A 14180-nucleotide genomic window follows, 5' to 3' on the forward strand; every position below is an offset into this window, starting at 1 on the left:
GTATCCACGCAGGTCACGGGAATTTTGCCCGCAAGTGGGTGGAAAGTTGGAATTTCGTAAATAACGCAAGCGTTCGAAGTACATTTTTGTTAAAATTTCAAACAAAATCTTAACTATAACTTGCTTTTTTATCTGTGTACAACAAGTGGAAGATATTTCGGTAGAAAGCAGAGCATCGTTAAAGGTTAGTGAGCAATAATTTTACGAAAAGGCTGTTGAATTTTATGCCATTATTGAGTAATATCAAAACCAACTTTCGTCTGGTTATAATCTTGGCCACAATAATGCTTCTTGTTTCAAGGGAATTGTTTTGTGTTTACGCTTGTTTTTTGCGTACAATTTTAAGCTATTTTCTTTTTCTCGTTAAATATACGCCTAATTCAGCAAAGGGGTTGTAAAAATGTAACCATAAACTTGGGTTGACATGCGAACGAACTTGCTTTGTTAGGTTTCGACGAAATATTAGCCCGTTTGCTTTCATTTCTCAAAAGAAAAGCCCAAAAAATTTAGACTCTAGACGATATTACGTTGTCACTCGTGTTTTTGTTGTAACGTTTAATAATTTTATTAGCTTATGGTCGGGTGTTTTCGTAAGGAATTCACCGAATACTCAATTGCGTTTTAAATTTTACTCTGAATGCCAAGTTATTACGTAAACTTCTAGTGGTCAGATTTTAGCAAATATCATGAATTTCATTATTCCATTTACAAGAATGCAAAAGAATGCCGTCTTTCATTGTGATAACTTGAATGTTTACATAATTCCCGTATGAAGTCGGGAGATATTATGAAAGGATGAATATTCTAATACGAACCTCATAAAGCTCATATTGATATCGACAGGAATATAGCGTTATAGTGTCTACAATTTTCGAGTACTTCCTCAAAAGGTTTATGTCAGTATTTCCTGGCAATATCAGTTCCTTGCTTGGATTAAAAGGTTTAACAGTTTTAATTGTCTTGCACTAATTTAAAGGCTATATATTTGCCCAATTTTTTTGTTCTAATTATTCTGCAGTTCTGCCAGCTTGAAAAGGTTGTTAAATTAGCCTCATGTCATTATAGCATGACACTTCTTTATAAATCACTTGAGAATTATAACATGTTGCTTAATCCAGTCTGAAAAATTTTTATGGTGCAAAACTGTCAGTATATTTCTCATGTTGATGTAGAGATCTTTGTGTGGTTCGCTAAATGAGATTTCACAAGGTCTTCCTGCATGAGAATTTGGCATTTTGAGAAAGAAACTCGAAATACTTCCTCTCCGAATTTCAATTTTTTCCACTTTTTTTTCCACATCAACATACCCACTCCATGTCCATTCAGATAGATTTTTCATAAGCATGGTTTAATTCCCACTTGCATTCATTTATATAGGTTACCATTTTGGAAACGGCTGGTATTTTTGCAATTGCTTAAACTGAAATTAGTACCCTAACATCTTGGTGATAAGTTCCGATGGCTGCACGAGGCCAACAACAGCAACAACGGTCAAATGGACCTCCCCAGGGGAAAATATGCCAGTTTAAACTTGTATTACTTGGTAAGAACAGTTCATTACTTTTTCTCCCTAATTATATAAAGCTGGTCATTTTTTCGCTAGTTTTTATGTTCCCTGTGATCTGAGTACAAATCAGGGTTAATAATACGATTGATTTTTAAAAATTTTGTTAAATATGGATCAGCTGTCCAGACGTGTCCAATTTGGCAAAATTTTAAAACATCGGTTATCCCTAATTGTATTGTGGTATAATTACTGAAATAACTGTACACCTCTTGACCAATAAGCATTAAGTTATTCTATCATGCTAATTAATAATAAAAATAGTTACCTCTTAGGTTTGATAGGAATAACCTCTGATAGGACATTCGGTTGTACAAGGGGGTAATTAGGTGGATTTTAACTGAAAATGGAGCCATCAAAGACGATGTGAGAATGGCAATTGAATGGTGTGGCACATTCCAATTAGGGAATGCTACACTATTTATTCAGCATTCTCACATAGTCTTCAACATACCCATCCCCATTCTAAATTTATCTATCATGGCATGGGTGTTTTCCGAACTTTATCTGAATCTACCTGACATGATATTTATTCTGAGTTATATTCTGTGTTTATCCTTAAGTTTACATGTTTTTAATATTGTTTAGGTGAATCTGCTGTTGGTAAATCAAGTTTAGTGTTACGATTTGTGAAAGGCCAATTCCATGAATTCCAAGAAAGTACAATTGGAGGTAAATCATAGATCTTTGATTAAAAAAATATAAAGTTTTCCTATCAATAGCAATTGCAGTTAATTTGTCCCAACCTATCTGGACTTATGAACCTATACTTATCTTCAAATTATATCTTTTTTATAGCGGCATTTCTAACCCAGACTGTGTGTCTTGATGACACAACAGTAAAATTTGAAATATGGGATACTGCTGGCCAAGAAAATATCCTTTGATAAAAATTGTGCATATTTAAATCCCATGTTTTCAGCACACTGCCTGTTGCTGTGGTTTATCAGATGGCTTGATCACAACCTCTGACAATCAGGTCACAAAACCTTACAAGGCATTGCATCTGATCTGACCAGGATTGGTCCTTTGTAAAGTTTTATAACAACAGTAGCAGTGTGTGCTTTGTACAATCTCACCAGTCCCTGATATCATAGAATGTTCTTGCTGTTATCTGCATGTTATCTCAGTGTAGGTTGTTTGCAAATGAAATACTAGCAACGATTTTTCCTTGACTGCCTTGTACGATATCACAGCCTTGCTCCCATGTACTACAGGGGCGCACAAGCTGCAATTGTTGTATATGATATAACCAACACGGTAAGTAACAACTTTGAAACACTATCTGAATTAAAAGGGTAAATCAATTGTGATTTTTGGGGCACTTCACGTGATGCGCGTAAATTCTACAAGACATGCAGAAGGCCAAGCTGAGAACAGTCAATACCCAACATCATTGCAAAATTTCAAAATGTGTAGATTGGTGGAATTGCATCTAAAATCTTGATTTTTTTACATCATCCATAATTGCATGCCCTCGGCTGCGTATTATTCATATAATTAGCGAGTTTAAGATGCACCAAATCTACGACGCGGACATGACATGAAAACTGCTACTAGCGTTAGGAAACCAATACTAATTTGTTTTACATACGGCTTTGACTTCGTTTATGAAAAGGTGTCTATAATTTTCATTCCTGTTGGGAAACTGTGGAAATTAGAGCAGTTTTGTTTCACGTCCACGTCGTAGATTTGGTGCATCTTAAACTCGCTAGTCAGACACAATTTGTGAAAGGCGTTTCAGACACAACTCTGAATCTCTCATATGAACCATTTAGGACACATTTTCTCGTGCTAAAACGTGGGTGAAAGAATTGCAACGCCAGGCGAGCCCAAATATAGTCATCGCCTTAGCTGGAAATAAAGCTGATCTTGCAAACAAGAGAGTTGTGGAATATGAGGTAAACTAGACTTCAAACAACCGTAAATAATTCATAGACTATTAAGAAATCGTATTACCCATGTTGGCCATTCAACAATAAATACAATCTTGTACAGATTTAACTTATTTGCTAGGTAAGAGCTATGCCTTTTACCTAGAAACTATGCTTACGGTATACTCGTTTGATTGCTGTGAAAATAGACCTTTTTTATAAAGTCATACGCGGAAAGCCAGCGGTTTGCGGTTACACAAAGTTTAATTGGCTAACTAATTTTTGCGGAGCCACTCAATTTTCGTGTGACGTTTGCATCCTGCGTTTGACTTCGCTGTGAAAAAGGTCTATTTATTGGTTAGGATTGTCCCAGCCGAAGAAAGACTGGTGCCGTTCATCAAACCGGTCTCAATAGGTTTATTTATCATTTGTCAGGACGCCCAGAGCTATGCGGACGACAATGGTCTACTTTTTATGGAAACCTCTGCAAAAACAGCTATGAATGTTAACGAAATATTTCTGGCTATCGGTGAGTAAACGCGAGATTTTTTGTCATTAGAATTATGTCATTAGAGCACATGTTTAAAGTCTCAAAAGCGCTTTTTTAAAGCATAACCACAGTTATTGGGTAGATAGATGGCATAGTGTACCGCGTCAGTTATTCACTTATTGTCCAGCTACAGTGCCTACCCAAGGAACGTTAGAACCTTGGAGGCATGATTTTTGTGAAAATTTTTGACTCGCGTGGGTTTAAAACAGCAATCTTTCATCATGTTGTAAGATTGTGGAGGACAATACTTACCTTTTCAATATCCTGACCATATAAGAATGTTTCCAGCGCCGCCTTCTTATGCAAAGAAACAGTTCATCATTTGTACCACCATACTAAACCTGATTATTTATACTTGATCGCCCACATTTGCCTGGAAACGCATTCCAAACTCCTGTACTACTTGACATCGTGACCGTCCTCCTTCAAATTTCTACATATTCTGTGTCAAATTAATCCTCTTGCCGGCGTCCAAGATTAGATTTTCATTACGCAAAATATATTATTTTGAAAGAGATGCTAAATTAGGCGAAACTTTAGTAGAATACGGGCTTGATACAATACATTTTAAAAGTCCAAGCCGTTCTAAGCAGTTTTCGTGGCACGTTTATCTGAGAAGCAGTCTCGTTTTAATCTGAAGTGTTCAATCATTTCAGCGAAAAAATTACCAAAGACCGACCCGAATGCGGGTCAAGCCGGGGGCCAAAAGAACCCTAATAGAAGTGGAAACGTGGACCTTCAGGAGAGAAACCAGGGCGGATCAGGAGGGGGGTGCTGTAGTAAATAATACAGACATCGAGTAATCAATTTTTGGAACTAAAACGAATCTCTGAAGGCACGCCCGTGCTCGCTACTTATAATATACACATGCACTGTATTAGATTTCAGATCTTGTGATGTCATTTCTCTGGGTCTTATGTCGTCATAGTGTGCAATGCGTGACGTCATAGTATACGATTTATGTTGCAATTTTAACTTGATAAATGTATTTATGTCATTTATGTGTATGATGTCATACCATGTATACTGTGACGTCATTTTGTACGACGTATGACGTCATTTCAAAGATGATGAAACGAATTCTTTGCTTTTTCTTGATCATGCTAAAAAACGATGATGGTATTTTACGTAATCTGTTACGTCATATTCCCAATGACGTCACATCTTATTTCATTTACTCAAAGTACTCGCTTAGCGTAGAAGGAACACGTTAGGTCTATTTTATAATGTTTTCTAAGTTTGTCCTCGGTTTTAACCTGTGGTTCGAACCGTGGACACGTTTTGATTTCTATTTGTAACAATTTATGGAATGTAACAATTATCGTAGTCCCAATAGATTATTATTAACTCTGTAGTGTTAGGATTTTCCGATATAGATTTAAGTGTGAAATGTCGCGAATAGATTTCAATGTTTAAGGACAGTGGTATATGGTTTGCCCTAAAGCCTGATATATGAAAACTTAGTCGGTAATCCTCAATATGTTGTTTGGAGTGGATAAAATCTGATGTGTTTCTCCAAAGACTGGCATAACTGTGTTACGATAGAAGGGAAGGGAATTAATAAAACGCAAGTAGACAATATGACCTAAGAATAGAAAATACTTACAAAGTTGTAAGTTGTCTATTTCATGGATGCTTCAACATAATTTTGTTTAATTAAGTTGCGTCTAGAACAGCAAACACGTACTCGCTTATTATAAATCTCGAACACACTTGCTTTAGAATTTGCATGTTCGTTTACCTCAGCTTTTTCCAGGTTTTATCTTTAAATTGCTTCAATAATTTCATCTAGTTTTAAAAAACCAATCATAGTCAAGGAGATAAAATCCACACTAAAAACTGATCTTTATTTCATAGTATGCTATTTACACTGTTGAAAAGAAATATATGAACCTTTTTCTTTGATTTAAACATTATGCCCAAATGAATTCTTATTAGAGAGTCATTTAATATATCTATACTTAAATACGAGAAGAGTACCAGCTAGTGTTTAATGCTCAGGTAATGCAGTATTGCATGCGTTCGTCAAAGCCAAAAATAATACCAAAATATATGTTCATTCTTAACGAGAATCAGGAAAAATAACGTGTTGATATTTGCTCAACCAAGATCAACCCAGAGTTTTTTTTATCAAAGTCTTAAATATCCGCATGCATCAGCTTTATGGCTTTTTCACATCTCTTCTTTTGGATACTTTACACTTTCATCATAAACCACCATAACCCGTAGTGTGGCCATGAACTGCTTGGAGTTCGACATTGCTTGTAGGCCTTGTAGGTCTGGTAAACCTGTTATTTCTAATCTGATATGGTATGGTGTAGACCATTCTGATAAATATTTCAATGCAATCGGCTGACAAGAGGAGAAAAAGTGAAATCCCGAACACCTGAAACGAAAAATTTTAAATGATTAGACGAGAAAACGTGAATGCTTCATTGGCTCATATAAGTGCAAACAGTGAAACACTCCACAGTTGCGTCGCTTGCAAGTTTGAGGAGTTATTTACCAGTTTAACGTATTCTCAGTGTTTTACTACCCCCCTGTCCTAAGAGTGAGAATCCTTTGTATCTACTGTTTCACTAAGGTTGCCGCAGCGTTCAAACTGAATGTACTCCTCGCATATGACAAGAGATTAAGACAAGAAGTCCGCATTTCTGATCACAAAGGAGAGTTCGTATGAACTAACCACTATGATTTACCTACACATGTCAAGAGAATGTCATTATTCGTCAGAAACAGAAATTCTAACGAGTGACCCCCTGTAAAAGGGGCTGACGTAGTGATCGCTGGTACACCTTGGTTTGTGCGCATGTCCTGCACATGCGCCACCTCGCCTCGTGTTGGCTACTCACCATAGATACGTAGAGTGGTGGAAACTTGGGAGTTGTCGTCTGGCATGGTACGAAATTAACCCTGCACATATCTAGTAAAAATTTCAGCTGGTCGTCCACGTCTTGGACCAGTGTTATAAGATTTGCCATCCAGAAACATACACTTGCCAACTGAAGAAATGTGCAGCCAAGTACAATGAAAAAATTCTATAAAAGAATACGATCCTTTAAGTCATGCGGTGGTTGAAATATGGTGGTTATAGGAATATACCGATTGCGTACTACCAAGATGACTCCAGTTGAATATCAACCAGCGCAGAGATCATAGACAGCAATGTGAATGATGATTGGTTGAAGGGAATGAAATAATGGTTGATTGCAGTTGATGAGATTTCAAAAATGAATTGGAGTTGATGAGAGAGATTCTGGAAGTGAATAGATGCGCCTGGAATCATAATTCATTTACATTGGCTTACCAGCTTAATAAACATCTGTGTTACTTGTGAGCCATGCTGAATGATTTTGAAAACTAAGAAAAAAATGGCGACTACCATCGCCAGAGCTGTTACGACCACGAACGCTATCACGGAAGGAAGCAAAGTGTTCTGAAACTTGAACGCCCTAATGGGTAAGCCGTCCGGGGGATGTACTGTGACGTTTGCCTCATAGATGAATGGAAACTTTAGCGTTATACTGTAGTAGTCAGAGGTTTTAACGTTTCGCACTTTCGCGATCTCATCAAATGTGACGCATAACAAGATTGCCACTAGTGCACATATCTAAAAACAACAAATTATAACATTCAGTTTTCTGGGACTAACAAGTGCACAGCACTACCACTGGCAAGCGATGGTTTGATCTATCGGGGCTGATCCACGAGGCTTGTTAACAACATATGAAGAATATATATTGGAATATTTGGCCCTACTGTTCGGTCTTGTCTTTTCAACTGTAACTACCCTTATTGGAATCATTTATTCCGTTGCAATACTGGTGATGTCGGTACAAATTTTTAAAAATGGTGACGTGAAGATGCGCCGAAGCGATCCACAGCCGAAACGTTTTTATTCTCAATTTACGGGAAGCTTGCAAGTCGTGACACAACATGGCACGTTTTACCACATTAATACTTCAAAAATCCTGCACCATTTGAAATTACATTTATTGCCCACGCGCAAACATTATAATCCGCGGTAAAACAAACTTGGCACGATGCGAGCAAATATAAATATGCACTCTGCATAAATACCACGGTGTTGGATTTCAGGATGTTATCATTCAAGTGTATTTGTATTTTTCAAATCAACACGTATTTCTCGGTGGTACTTCCTAGTACCTCGTCAAACGTTCTTCGTATTTCCGAGTTTTCAGGCATGACAATTTGCGCAGTATTTTCGGTTTCTCTTTTAGCGGAAACAAGCAGATGTAGGAACAAGTTGAGACATGCTGGCGGAATTGAAAAAAACTCGCACTTTCTCAGGTTACAAAATACACACGTCAATTGCACTTCAGCTGTGATACGCTTCCAAATCGCAGGATAAAATTGTTAAAACTGATGTTATAAAGTATTAACTGCACTTACAGTGGTTTTTCGGATTTTGTTTGCTAGCAGAAATGAACTAAAAGGCGATCAAAATGTTCAACAAGTCTTACGGGAACGTGAATCGTTTTTTATGCATCTCACGTTCAATTTAATGAAAAATATAATCTGGACGTTGCGAACTTGCGCCAAGTGTGTTTTGGTATTCTTTCCAATAGTTCGTTTGTTTTTCTTTTCCCATTTATCCAAAAAATTTAGATGCTAAAACTCTTGGTAATAACGCGAAAGGAATGCTAGCAGTTGTGTGGGATGTATTTGAATTTTTTCTGCAAGTCTGCAACTTGTCACCAATTTCTCAGCTGTGTAAAATAAGGTTGATAAATACGTACGATTCTGATCATGAAAAGTAATCTTTTGTGTTATTGTTAATATATTACGGTGTATCATATTAACGTGTACAATGTTACCGAATTTAGACCTATAAATAAGGGTACTTGATGCATTGCGCTAATTTAATATCGATACACCTAAATTGTATCTAGAAGGTTTTTAAAATTTTGTTTGCATATAATATATATAGTTGCAAAGACAATCCATTTTTCATTGGCACAAGTCACTTTCCAAAGTATTCATTTGATATACTTTTTTTTAACAGAACTATCGCATAAAAGTTATGTATGCTATGAATTTTTGCATGTCAACATAAAAATACAATTTACACACCAATTGAGCAACTTTCACCCAAAATCCATATGTCATTACAACTTTCCATCGTCGCTGTCCGAGTTGAAGGTTCTCCATAATTGCAGAAGTATTTCTTGATGTTTTCCAATGGCGCGATATATCCAATACGCGCCAAGGTAAACAATGATGTTATGCGATGAGCAAGAGGCTACATATTTTGGTATTTTGTCGTGACATGTCCGATGGTTGCGCGCGTTTTGATTGGTCGTAATATGCGTTTCGATGGTTCCGATCAAGTGGTATGATGGTGTGACGACCTTGCATGGTTCAGTCCAGTTTTCTGTTAAGGTCATCTCGTGACACTATCTTCTGCTTACTTGAAGTTCTGAAGAACAAGAAAAACCAAGATGGCGGTTTTCGCAACGATTTGGAAAATTAGTGAAAATTTCTCCTCGAAGATATTTACACGCTGCTCTTTATTCAAAGGTGAGATTTAAATAGAATGTATTTGCAAGTGTTCAAAATTAGTTATGGTTTGTTTACTGCCATTAAATGCCATTACTTTCATGATATAGTAAGCCGATAAAACATTTTTTTCTGACCTAGGTTTTGAGTGTCATGTAAGACCAAATGCAGCTCAAAGATATATCAGTACGTCAGTGGCAAGCAATAAATATTATGTGAAGCCGAACTACCTGAAGCGCTGGGCAAGACGCGATCAAAAAAGACGCAAAATGTTTGCTGAATACGAACAACACAGAGGTAGATTACGGATGTTAAGTAAGTGCGATATATTGCCTTCGTCTGTGCGTAAGCAAGCTGCAGCCGAACTGGCTGAATTGCCTAGAGACAGTTGCATTACGAGAGTTAGGAATCGCTGTGTGCTGACTGATAGAGGTCGAGGTGTGATAGGCCGGTTTCAAATTTCACGGATCATGTTCAAATATTATGCTGAGAAAGGACTTATCCCAGGCATACAGAGGTCACAATGGTGACAGGTGAGACCTCCAAATAATGCTTCAATATTAAAGCGGACTTTCTTGAGATGGTTAAAGAGGAATGTTGTGAGAAAGGATATCACACGTTATGACATCACATGTTGGACATCGAGATTACATTTATGGTATCTTTGCCATTATCGACGAGAACACAGACTTGAAATATTTACCAAGCTCTACAAATATTAGAATATAAGATTGAAACCAGATTCATTTATAAATTTTATTTTGAAAATTATGCATTAGAATTTTTTATTTTATTGATGACTGCTGTTGCACGTTGTTTTATAGCTTCATGTGAGTGGTTTGTGAGAGTCTCTAAGTTTTGTAAAATGCCTGAATCTTCAAGACTGCTCTTCTCAGCAAATCCTACAACATAAAATTTAAGATATACATTCATGACCAATATTTATGGCAGCAATGTTGAATAGTGCAAGCTTGCCTGGATTTCTGAAGAGAAATACATACCTTTAAGAAATAAAGCCTCAATGACAGCTATTGAGTTATATTGAGTTTGGGGCTCAGCATTTTCAGCACATAGCACTTTGTTGATGGTTGCTATTAGGTTACTCTCATCAATTTTTTGCGAGTGTTCATCTGTATTGAACAAGAGGAAAAGATTGTCTACTTAATAGATTAACTGTCAATGAACAGAGACAGAACTTTGGAAATATTTAGTTGCAAAGGAACAAAAAACGCACTGTTTACAATATTTACAGCCATAACAATGCCAACCAAAGCTTCGTTCTGCATGGTTGTATGTGTCGATGTTATCATGGTAACCAGTTGTTTTAAACCATTGTTTTTGACCACAGTTAGAATGGATTCTGCAAGAAAAGTGTATGAAAACAATTTCTAGCTTGTTTGTCTAATTTGTTTCTTTCATGTGTGAGAACTAGGTTAGTTGTCTTGGTTTTTTAAAAGCATATGAGATATCATTTATCATGCAACGTATGCTGGATCATCAAGCACAATGAGTGAAGACTATCAGGATAGGAAAATAGAAAAGTCTTTGACTTCAGCTATGAGGGTTTCACTGTAATATAATATACTGTATTTGTTTGACTATGTCATATGCATTTACACACCAGATGTTCTAGCGTTTTTTAACAACGCTGCCAGGAGTCTGGACGCTTCAGACTTGAGTCCTTCAATACCAGAGTCCTGTGCTAGGGACACCAGATTTATTATACATTGCTCTTGTGAACATATTGTGTCAACTGCTGCATCTACGGAATGAAATCAATTGAACTGCCTTAAGTCAAATATACTTCTATATCATATAGATTCATAGAATATCATGTTCTTTAATTGCATGTGTACCGTACAGTTGAACAGTGAACATTCACATCCTCTTGACCATGTCATGTCCTACCTTGACCATGAACAAGCAACCGTATTACAGCGATTGCTCTAAACACAAGAGGAGATGGGGTTTCCGTTGAATGGAGAAGCTCTGCTGCACAATCTAATGCCCCAGCATCTATTAGGACTTGTTTGTTGCTTGCTATAGGTATGAAATAAAATATTTGAACTGATATTGTTGGGTTTTACTACTATTAACACACAGCAGTCCACTGGTAGTTATGATGGTGATTCATGATACAGGGAAAGAGGCTGTCCCCATAAATGTCACCATGCAATTATATGGGTACTTAAATTTAACCACATGGAATGATGAAATTTGTTTCAGGAAATAGAATAAAACATGATAATTTACCTGGAATGGCTAAATTCTTCAATGCACTTAAAACTGATATTTTTAGTTGAATTTTATCCTACAACATAATTTAGCATTAGGGTGTAGTTTAGACTTGTCCACAAGAAGGGCTATTAATACTAAAGTGTTTGCATATGAGAATCCATATCTTTTCTAGAGATGCATTGCATCTTTTCTAGACATTGCATTACTAAGGTACGGGGCTTATTACTGATTAGAGAGATTAGGTTGGTATTGTGTATTGGTGAACCAACCGCTTCAGTATTATAAGAATCCTCTCTTAATAAACCAATGAGCTTGTGGTGAATTTCCATTTTCACTAGTCTTACACAGTTTGTCTCTAGAATGAGGATAGAAAAGACATTGGCATAAATATGCAGGAACATGTTGGCATTATTTTGCAGTGTGCTTGTTTCAGGATGTACAGCAATAACAGCATACAGTACCTGTTCTAGCTATATTCCCAATTGCAACAGGACATGAGTTTCTGATATATGCTTCAGTGGATTGAATCCAGAGCAGTATTTTATCAACAAACATACTATTTTCATCTGCAAATAGTTTACCTAGGCAATTGTCTGGTAAAAATGTTGTAGTTAAGCACAATTACTACAATCTCAATATATACAAAAAGCAATAAACATTTAGAAAACCTACCATCCCCAAGTAGTAAAATTATCAAATCAACAGCTATCTTCAATTTCTCTAATAACTCGTCTTTATCATTAGAAGACAGATTTGTTGATATGATTTCTTGTAGAATCCCAACACAATTTTCTGAAACCATTGCTGTCTTTATTTTATCTAAATGAAAGGCACATCTCTTGCCTTTAATGTTTTTCATCAATATACTGAATGAAAAATTGATCATGGTTGATCAATAATTATTATTATTATTATTATGATAGATTATCTCAGGCCTGACAATGGCACTAGACAAGAGTGTTGAAACATTGGGTTGTGATGTAATCTTTAGGTGATGATTACTTTCATTATTCACAACCGTAGCAATAATAGCGATGAATTATATACCTGCATGGTTGCTGTAAACTTATTAATGTCAATCTTAGCAAATGTGCAGGATACTACTCTATGGTTATAATTTCTCACAAACATTGACAGAACCTTCCTCTGACAATGCCCTAAGGCATTCAGATAGTGATGTGGTGAATTCCCCTGAGGAATATTTCAATGCCTTCACAAATATTTCACAGCCTCTTCCTGCAGCAAAGCTGGAGACTCCTTCATCTAAGGATAAAATATCATATAATGCAGTTACATAGTTTAAAATTGCAAGTCCTTTGTTATGTGTTCACACATGTTCTTGGCAAGATACCACATCATATCACTACTATATAACACCATTGTAGATTAACGGATTGTCATCCTTGCATGCAACTAGCAGTAGATCTCCATACCAACTTCAAGCAAACAGGATATTCCATTTGTCGCCATCAAAGATAGATTGCTGTCAATGTTATCTTCAACATACCCCAGGAGCCATGGGATAGCCTCATTTTCAATAAACTCTTTCTGTAACATCTCTAAAACATATAGTCATATACAGAGCAATCATCATTGACAGATTCAAAAACATGTCATGAAGGTCGTGGCTTAACAGAGCAAGTGACATTGCCAATTTAAATGGTTTGATTCTGAATTATTTACCATTATCAAGAGACACATTGAGAACTGCTCCACATGCAGTAACATGAAGCTTGGCTTCGTAATCTTTGCCCTTCTCATTACGAAGTTTCCTCAATTTCTGAATGATTGTTTGAACTCCTCCATTCTCAAATATCTCTTCACGTGCTTTATCTACATTTGAAAATAGACAGCAACCAAGAAAAATGCATAGCGCCTCAGGACACTGCAGAAATTGGTGTTGGAAGTCAAATATCTCATCAGTTGCTCACATTTGAATCCTAGTATTCAGAAACTGCTGTCAAAGAAAATACTATCAAATAAGTTGAAAACAAGTTCAATTTTTCTTCCAATATCGGTTTTGGAAACTTTTGAAGGCTCTTCGTATGCATCTGCCACCGTAAAATGGCCATTTTGAGACATTTTGAGACATTTTCAGATGATTTGTTTTTGCCGTGTGCAAGCTTCAAATCTTTTGTGCAAGAGATATTTTGTTGAGTATTTATAAATCTTTTAGCTTGCCGAATTTAAAGTCTAAGTATTGAGAATTACGGCTAAGCCTACCAATTTCCGCGGTGTCAGCGCCTCAGTGAAATGCTGGTTCCAATAGTGTCATGATTGTGAAACACTTCATATAATTAATTAATATCTACATATTTTCTAAATGAAGACATATAAATAACAATGGATTAAGTTCTTACTATTGTCACAAGCAATATTCCCTATTGCTCTTAATGCCTGGTGTAAAACTGAGTCATGTTGTGTCTCAATACTG

General features: G+C 36.4%; 3 protein-coding genes across 3 annotated transcripts; 2 read left to right on the forward strand and 1 right to left on the reverse strand.

Annotated features, from left to right (window-relative positions):
- Positions 1 to 32: 32 nt before the first annotated feature.
- Positions 33 to 5404, forward strand: LOC114517567 (ras-related protein Rab-5C-like). Its single transcript, XM_028537347.1, has 8 exons — positions 33 to 184; positions 1378 to 1543; positions 2153 to 2236; positions 2363 to 2440; positions 2751 to 2824; positions 3343 to 3465; positions 3874 to 3967; positions 4645 to 5404. Exons 2-8 carry the CDS (start codon positions 1459 to 1461, stop codon positions 4773 to 4775), a joined length of 669 nt encoding a protein of 222 aa, XP_028393148.1. The 5' UTR covers positions 33 to 184; positions 1378 to 1458; the 3' UTR covers positions 4776 to 5404.
- A 416-nt stretch (positions 5405 to 5820) lies between these two features.
- Positions 5821 to 9280, reverse strand: LOC114517566. Its single transcript, XM_028537346.1, has 4 exons — positions 9083 to 9280; positions 7296 to 7598; positions 6841 to 7026; positions 5821 to 6374 (listed from the first exon to the last, which is right to left on the reverse strand). The coding sequence occupies exons 1-4, from the start codon at positions 9158 to 9160 to the stop codon at positions 6195 to 6197; spliced, it is 747 nt and encodes a 248-aa protein (XP_028393147.1). The 5' UTR covers positions 9161 to 9280; the 3' UTR covers positions 5821 to 6194.
- Positions 9281 to 9444: 164 nt separating this feature from the next.
- On the forward strand, positions 9445 to 10523 carry LOC114517584 (30S ribosomal protein S14-like). The gene is made up of 2 exons (XM_028537369.1): positions 9445 to 9529; positions 9650 to 10523. The coding sequence occupies exons 1-2, from the start codon at positions 9451 to 9453 to the stop codon at positions 10036 to 10038; spliced, it is 468 nt and encodes a 155-aa protein (XP_028393170.1). The 5' UTR covers positions 9445 to 9450; the 3' UTR covers positions 10039 to 10523.
- Positions 10524 to 14180: the final 3657 nt, after the last annotated feature.

Source organism: Dendronephthya gigantea, unplaced genomic scaffold (assembly GCF_004324835.1).
Source record: "Dendronephthya gigantea isolate DGI-Jeju-01 unplaced genomic scaffold, DenGig_1.0 000009F, whole genome shotgun sequence".
In the NCBI taxonomy this organism is placed as follows: domain Eukaryota; kingdom Metazoa; phylum Cnidaria; class Anthozoa; order Malacalcyonacea; family Nephtheidae; genus Dendronephthya; species Dendronephthya gigantea.

Excerpts from the sequence above, each read along its gene's own strand:
- LOC114517567 (XM_028537347.1), top strand. The coding sequence starts at position 1,459 with ATGGCTGCACGAGGCCAACAACAGCAACAACGGTCAAATGGACCTCCC. Across the intron at positions 2,237-2,362 it reads CCAAGAAAGTACAATTGGAG|CGGCATTTCTAACCCAGACT; the intron begins GTAAATCATAGA and ends TCTTTTTTATAG. Across the intron at positions 2,441-2,750 it reads GGATACTGCTGGCCAAGAAA|GATATCACAGCCTTGCTCCC; the intron begins ATATCCTTTGAT and ends ACTGCCTTGTAC.
- LOC114517566 (XM_028537346.1), bottom strand. The coding sequence starts at position 9,160 with ATGGAGAACCTTCAACTCGGACAGCGACGATGGAAAGTTGTAATGACA. Across the intron at positions 7,027-7,295 it reads CACAGATGTTTATTAAGCTG|AATTTTTTCATTGTACTTGG; the intron begins GTAAGCCAATGT and ends ATTCTTTTATAG. Across the intron at positions 6,375-6,840 it reads CACCACTCTACGTATCTATG|GTGTTCGGGATTTCACTTTT; the intron begins GTGAGTAGCCAA and ends TTTTCGTTTCAG.
- LOC114517584 (XM_028537369.1), top strand. The coding sequence starts at position 9,451 with ATGGCGGTTTTCGCAACGATTTGGAAAATTAGTGAAAATTTCTCCTCG. Across the intron at positions 9,530-9,649 it reads ACGCTGCTCTTTATTCAAAG|GTTTTGAGTGTCATGTAAGA; the intron begins GTGAGATTTAAA and ends TTTCTGACCTAG.